Genomic DNA, 6813 nt, shown 5'->3' on the forward strand with positions numbered 1-6813 from the left:
CTATGGGGGGGGCTCACCTGGACAGGTGGGGGCCGGGGGGTTCACTTGGGCAGGGCCCACGGGAGGGGAGTGGGGCGATGGGGGCTCACCTGGGCAGGTTTGCAGGGGGTGTGTGGGGGTATGTGGGGCGGGGTGGCCGCAGCAGCGTGGAGGTGGGACGGGCAGGGTGATCTCAGCCCTCCTGGGTGTGGGGCAGCGGGCGAGCGCGCAGGCGCTTGGGCCAGTGGCCGTGTGAGGGCCGTGGGGCTCAGAGGTGACGTGGGGCTGGAAGGCTCCAGCCTGTGCCGGGGATTTCCGCTGCCTTCGCTTCCAAGCCCTGTTTGCCATTCAGTGTCGGGATCTCCTGGCCACGCCAAGACCATGCGGGACGTTTGAAGGCATCAGGGTGGGCTGCGGGCGCCTCCGGGCTGCCAGCTCCAGGAATTCTGCCTCTCCAACTTGCCCAAATGGTGCCCAAACCCTGAGCGCCGCTGGCTTTTAGGACAGAAAATCCCACCCGTGCGTTTCCTTTTTCCCCATGGATTGAGCGTTGCTCTAGAGCTCAGAAATACCTGAAGTTCCGTCTCACCTGAAGTCAGGGGGATCCTGCCCTGAGTTTGATCCTAGGGATCCTGCCCTGAGCTTTTTCCCAGGGTTAATCCCTGGTGCTGTGCGAGGGAGCCCAGCAGAGCCCCGCGCCCGGACATGTGGTTGCTGCTCCTACGCTGGAGTTACTCTCCCTTAAACCAGCCGTGCCCGTAACAGGTTTTAAAAGAGAGTCAGCTTCTCATCCAGTTCCTTCCCTGTATTGTTTATCAGAGTTTATTTAGACTTGCCTGATAAAGTCAAGCCTTACCAAACTCATCACCTAAGGGCGTGCTCTTAACAGCCTCTTCTACTTTTTCCCCCTCTATTTTTTTTTTTAATAAAAGAACAGGGTAGGGGGAGCTGATCAGGACTGATGATGCCCCACGTGATAAATCGTATGATATTGTGGCTGCAGTTCCTCGGCTCACCAATGCTTGTTGCATCATGCCTGGACCTGGGCCACGGGCTCCTGAGGAGGAATGCTGCTGGGTCTCGGCTTCTTCCAGAGCTCAGATTTCATCTGCGGGAAGGCTGGGGGGAAAATCCCCGCTTTGGTCAGACCTGCGCCTTGGAGCGGGGTGTCTGCCTGGCATCTCTTTTATCGCTGGTCCTTAACTCTGTTGGCCAAGAGCCGCTCTTGCTGCGGTCCTGGGCTGTGTATTAATGCTGCATAAATGCTCATTGATGGTCAGGGCTGTAGGGTCCAACGCCGTGCTTGGGATCACTTCAGGAGAAAACCAAATTGGGGGTGGAAGAAGGGAAAATTCAAAGCTTGTTGCTTCGCAGAGTTTTTTCTCCAGAACCGATCACCCAGAAGGAAGAGGCTTTTTAGCTGATGAGGGTATCGGGGATTCCTGTGCCTGGTAATTCCTCTGCCTTGAGGCAACGTTGCTTTCTTGGGATGTTTACTGTGGGTGAAAATACCATTGCGTCTCGCCCACGGCTCTCAGCCTGGCTTCTCCCCGAGCTTTGCAAGACTGATAGGTTAGTCAGGGATGGCAGCCCTCGCCTGCCAAGGGCTCTGGGGGGGGATGAGGTACTTGAACTGCACTTGCTGGGGAAGGTGGCGTGGGCTGATAACCTTATCGTGCACTTGTGCAAGCTCTGCTGAGTCGCTGCTTCATGCAAAGCAATGAAATCCCGTGCCTAAGGGGCCTTTCCAAACAGCAGATAATGCTGTGTTGTTGCTCTGATCACCTTCGTGGCCTGGCAGAGTTTGAGTGGGGAAGAAAGACTCCTTTTATTCCCTCATGGGGCCAGTGAGGCAGTGGGACAGGTTGCCCAGTCTCAGTCCCTGAAGACTTTCAAGACCAGAGTGGGTAAAGCCCTGAGAGCTGCTTGTGGCAGGGAAGTAAAATCAAGACTTTTCTTCTAAGCTGGCTAGAAGAGCACTTTATAAACTCGCAAACCCTCCCAGCTGGAGAAAGCAGCCGCGGGAGACACGGAGCCAGGAGCTGGTGGAGGGATGTGGATTTGATCCCTCCAAGGCAGGGTCTGGAGATGGCCCCGTTCCTGGGCTGGCTGGGGCTCGGGGGGGTCTGTGCCGTGGGGAGGGGGGGAGGATCGCCCTCCCCGCGGCCTGGCTGGTCTCGGCAGTGTCGGTTTTGGGTCTGCATCACCCTTGGCAGCCCCGTGACCGCTGGACCTGCTGCGGCCGGTGCTCACACCCTTCCTTGTAAAGCGTGGGAAGTGTCCGGGGAGGAGGAGGCGGGGGATCGTCTCCATAGATGGCGGGACAGCTCGGGTCTCTATTGTTTCAGCCTTTCAAAGCAGCTTCTGACTCACAGAAGAAATATTTGCTTTAAGAGGCAGGTTTCATGCTCTCTGTATGGGAGGGGAAGGGGAAAGTGCCTCTGCCAGACTGTCACTGCTGGGCAGCACATGGCATGGCCGGGCATCATAACCCCGGGTAGAGGGGCAGAGGCTGAAGTTCGGGGCAGATTTATATCCATTTGTATCCATTTATATCCATGGAGCAGCTGTGCCCTGTGCTGGTTGAGAGACCAAGGGCATTGGTCCCCCTTGGGGCCATTGGGGTACCCAAAGGTCCCCCAAACCCCGATGGGGCGAGTGGCCATTCCTGTTGAACATTGTCCCCCCCCAGCTGGAGTGACCCAGCCGGTACAGAAAGAGCTGAGCCAGCAGAAACGGGGTGAGCTGGCGGAAACGGGGCCGTTGGCTTCCCGATCCGCAGCAAGATAACGGGGATAATGCGGAAACGCCGGAGGCCGTGCTGTCCCCTGGGAGCCCGGAGCAGCCCGGGTGTTTCTTGTGGGCACAGGAGCCACGTACCAGCCTTGACACGGGGCTGGTTTCCTCCCCACAAACGCCCTCCCTGTTCCACTTCCCTACCCTTCCATTTTCTTCAGTGCTGTTGGTTCATGCGCTCAGAAATTGGGGAAGGAAAGGGGGCCTGATGTTATCCTAAGGAAGCGTTAGCGGGCCTTTGCCCTGCTGATAACCTGGCGCGCAGGGATCCCTCTGCAAATCCTCCTCGTGCTTTGCCAAGGAAATAACCACCCCGGTAGGGGAAAGTGCCCTTCACTTGCATCAAGAGGAGGTTTGGCCACCGGGTCCAGCATCTCTGAGCCATCCCAGAGCTCCTCTCCTGCTTTTCCTGAGCACGCTGGGCAGAGCAGCTTTGCCCTTTCTTCCCTTTCCCCGAGGACTTGGGGTGTTTTTTAACCCAGGTTTTTCTGTATTTTTTTAACAGGAGGCTGCTTTCAGAAGTGACGCAGCAGCACTGGATAAAAGGGACACAAACAGTGGAGGGGAAGAGTTCTACCAAGGCCAAGACAGCAATCCCTATTTCAGGAAGTGCCCTGCGGGTAAGACCTGGGTCCCACCACGTGCAGCCTCGCCGTGTTCCTGCTGCAGAGCCCATGTGTCCTTGCTCCTCGCAAGGAGGCAGTGGCTGCTCCAGCTTTCCCCTGTGCTGCTGTTGTGAGATCTGAGGACTCATTAGGCAAACATTTTCCTTTTGATGCTTCCTAGTTTGCCTCTTAACTTCACTAGCAGTGCAGTCAACTCCCTCTCTGCGGAGACATCTCCATCCTGTGCTCTGTGTTCACAGATACACCCTTTCTTTCTCCACCCCTTCTTGCAGGCACCTACGTTGCAGAGCAAAATGGCTCCAGCAAGTGTTTGCCCTGTAAAGAAGATGAATACACCGAATACCCAAATGATTTTTCCAAGTGCCTTGGGTGCCGGACGTGTAGGGAAGGTACGAGCTGGTGTGTAAGAGGGTGATGCTGGCTGATAGCACGGGCTGGATTTAGCTGAGCAGAGACCTCTCTATTTAAGAGCACGGTCCCCTGCAGCATCCCCAAAGAGTGGCTCAGGCTGCAGGGAGTGGGCTGGGCCTGGAATCGGTGTAGCAGACCTGTGTCTCTGTTCAATGCAGCTTCCCTTGTGCAAAACTTGGCCACGAGACCTCCAGCAAGGACCGGGAGGATGGGGCTCACGGCAGCGTTGTAGGCTGCTGGGGGAGCTTTGATGCAAGCGTGGCTTTTTCTCTTGGGCACGGTGAGGTGTGAGGCAGGAAAGGGTAAGGCTGCAACTCGACAGTGGAGAGTGACTTGGTCTTCCTCAGGCTCGCGAGTCAACTCGGGTCATTAGCCGCCTTAACGAAGGAAGTGGTTTGAGGAGCGTGGCGTGGAGGGGCTGGGGTAGAGCTTCTCTCTTCTCACCCGCAGATCAGGTGCAGCTGAGTCCCTGCCAGGCAGTCAGGGACACGCAGTGCGCCTGCAGGAACGGCACCTTCTGCTCCCCGGACCACCCCTGCGAGATGTGCCAGAAGTGCCGGCCTCGGTGAGCTGGGTGACGCGGTGGGACCCGCTGGGCTCTGGGCTGCTAGCCCCAGGTGCTGAGCTTGCCCGTCTCCCCCCTTTCTCAGGTGTCCTAAGGATGAAGTGGAGCTGGCTCCCTGCACGCCGCACAGCGACCGCCAGTGCGGACCCCCCACCGACACCTTCTCCGGCTCCTCTAGTAAGTGGGGGGGCTGCTGGAAGAGGGGAGATGGGCCGAGGGACGGAGATGTGAGCTGAGAAAAACCAGGAGCACCTCCCCACACACTCTGTTTTATCCACTTTAGACAACTGGATCGTGATCTCCATAGTGGTGGGTTTACTCACGCTGCTGGTTTTGCTCTTCATCTGGATATGCTGCCACCGCCGGCCCCCAGGTGAGCTCCGGGTGCAGGGGACCCCCGACACGCTCACCCTGGCCTGGGGAGAGGGGGGCTCTGTGTGGGTGTGGGCTGCCTGGGAGAAGAGGGACCTGCCTGAGGGATCACAGCACTATTTTCATCTTCCAGGGGACGGGAGAGACCTGAGCGGGAAGTCCTGCAGCATGATGGTGAGTTGAGGGGGATGCTGGGGGGTGGCAGCTCCGTTTGTGGGGCTGGGCTGAGGTTCCCCCAGTTTGCCTGCAGCTCCCGCGAGGGCCGCGGGGATGGGGTAGAGCTGGGCCAAGCAGAGGGGGGGGCTTGCAGCCCCCCATCCAGTGCCATTAGCCCTTCCCTGGCAGAGGCGTTGGCACATCCAGGGTCCCCAGTGGGGACCCCGGGTTAAAGAGGAGGGGTTGGGCTGTACTGGGAGCCCTTCAAGTTCAAGATGAGCAAGCGAGCCGTGGCCTTGACATGGCGGCAGGGTGGGTGCCACCACCATAGGTGACATCCCGGGTGAGCCCTGCCCTCCTGGCCCCCCCCAACTCAGGTGGTTGGTGCTTCTCTCCTGTGGCAGGACTACCTGCTGCGGCAGCTGAGGTACCAGCGGGGGGGCCTGGGGACACAGGACAACATCCGCAACGAGCAGTTCTCCCGGGATCAGCTGCTCCCCACAGCGTCGGGTTTGGTGACTCCCAGTGCGCCAGGGCTGGAGGTACGTGGACATGTCCCTCCCCTCAGCCGTGCTCAGCTGAGGTCTGATGCTTTCCGCTGCCTTCACCAAGCTCATCAGCTTGGGGGGAGGCTTCTAGGGCTGGAGGACGATTTCTGCATGGAGGCGCCAAGGGGTCTCTTGTCCTTGTTTTGGGCTCAGGACTGCAAAATCTGCTCGTTGCAATCAGCTCCCAGAGTGTTCTGCAAATTTAATGCTGATGCTGAGCAAACAGACAGCTCTTGTCTCCCTGGCCAGGACCCACGAGGCAGCTCTCCTCTGCTTGTGGCCTGCTGTCATCCCAAAGCGAGGAAACGACTGGTGTCCCGGGGCGGGGGGGGTGTGGGGATCTCCTGCCCCAACAGCCCCCAGAGAGAGGGAGAGGGTCTCCAACCCCCTGTTAACAGGCCCTGGGGACAGCATTTATGCGGATGCTTGGTGGGTGCTCTAGGACATTGTCTTTCCAGGTGGCGGTGCCGAGGTCCTCAGATCCCAGTGTGAAACCCAGGAGGAATCTGGTTCCAGTGCCAGGAAAAGACCCCGTTACCCGTAAGTGTTGGGGCCCAAGGGATGCGCTGGGGTGAGCCTGTGGGATGAGCTTTCGAGGCAAAATCCTTTCTGACCCAGCTGTCTGTGCTCTACCATGTTCTCTGAGCTTTTTCCTTCCCTCTCTCTAGTTTTGCGACGCTCTTTTGACACCTTTGCCCGAGATGTGCCCTACAAGGACTGGAAGAGATTCGGCCGAGCCCTTGATCTGCTGGAGAACGACATTGTCCTCGCGGAGATGAACGACAAGTACTCGCTGGAGCCTTTCTTCCAGATGCTCAACACGTGGCAGAACAGACAAGGGATGGATGCCTCCGTCAACACGCTGCTGGAGACCCTGCACCAGATCAATCTCGGCGGGACTGCAGAGGACATCTCCTCCAAGCTGGTCCAGCAGGGATATTTCCGATATGAAGTGAGCTGAGGAGCAGGGCAGGCCCTGAATCAACTTACTTCAAGCTGCAGACATGAATACCTCCAAGAACACTTGAGTTTTATCTTTTTATAGCTCTCCTGTGGCGCTTTTCTTTATGAAGCCGTTGTACAGTTCGGGTGAGCCTGGAGGAGTTGATCCTCTCTCATGAAGCACAAACCTCATGCTCGTCTCTGCCGAAGCAACGGGCTCAATGTTGGTGCTTCCTTACGAAATCCCAGCTGCTGCCTTGATTTCACTGGGTCAATGCAAAGAGCCTCAAACTGTTTCAAGCTGCCTCCGGGACTGTCTCGCTGGGAAGTGCTGGTACTACACGGAGCAGCGCAGGGAAGGGCCTTGGCAGGTTGTAGGCATCCCTGTGGTTTTCAACTGGATCATCCTTTTTTTGGG

The 6813-nt window shown here is 57.8% G+C and overlaps 1 protein-coding gene across 1 annotated transcript; it reads left to right on the forward strand.

The window, feature by feature from the left end:
* Positions 1 to 2628: 2628 nt before the first annotated feature.
* LOC113488038 (tumor necrosis factor receptor superfamily member 10A-like) lies at positions 2629 to 6807 on the forward strand. The gene is made up of 10 exons (XM_026863017.1): positions 2629 to 2688; positions 3281 to 3395; positions 3674 to 3790; positions 4263 to 4377; positions 4463 to 4554; positions 4661 to 4750; positions 4883 to 4923; positions 5310 to 5447; positions 5912 to 5993; positions 6122 to 6807. The coding sequence occupies exons 1-10, from the start codon at positions 2629 to 2631 to the stop codon at positions 6412 to 6414; spliced, it is 1143 nt and encodes a 380-aa protein (XP_026718818.1). The 3' UTR covers positions 6415 to 6807.
* The last annotated feature ends 6 nt before the right edge of the window (positions 6808 to 6813 follow it).

This window comes from Athene cunicularia (assembly GCF_003259725.1).
Source record: "Athene cunicularia isolate RWA chromosome 22 unlocalized genomic scaffold, athCun1 chr22_part1, whole genome shotgun sequence".
NCBI classification, from domain to species: Eukaryota; Metazoa; Chordata; class Aves; order Strigiformes; family Strigidae; genus Athene; species Athene cunicularia.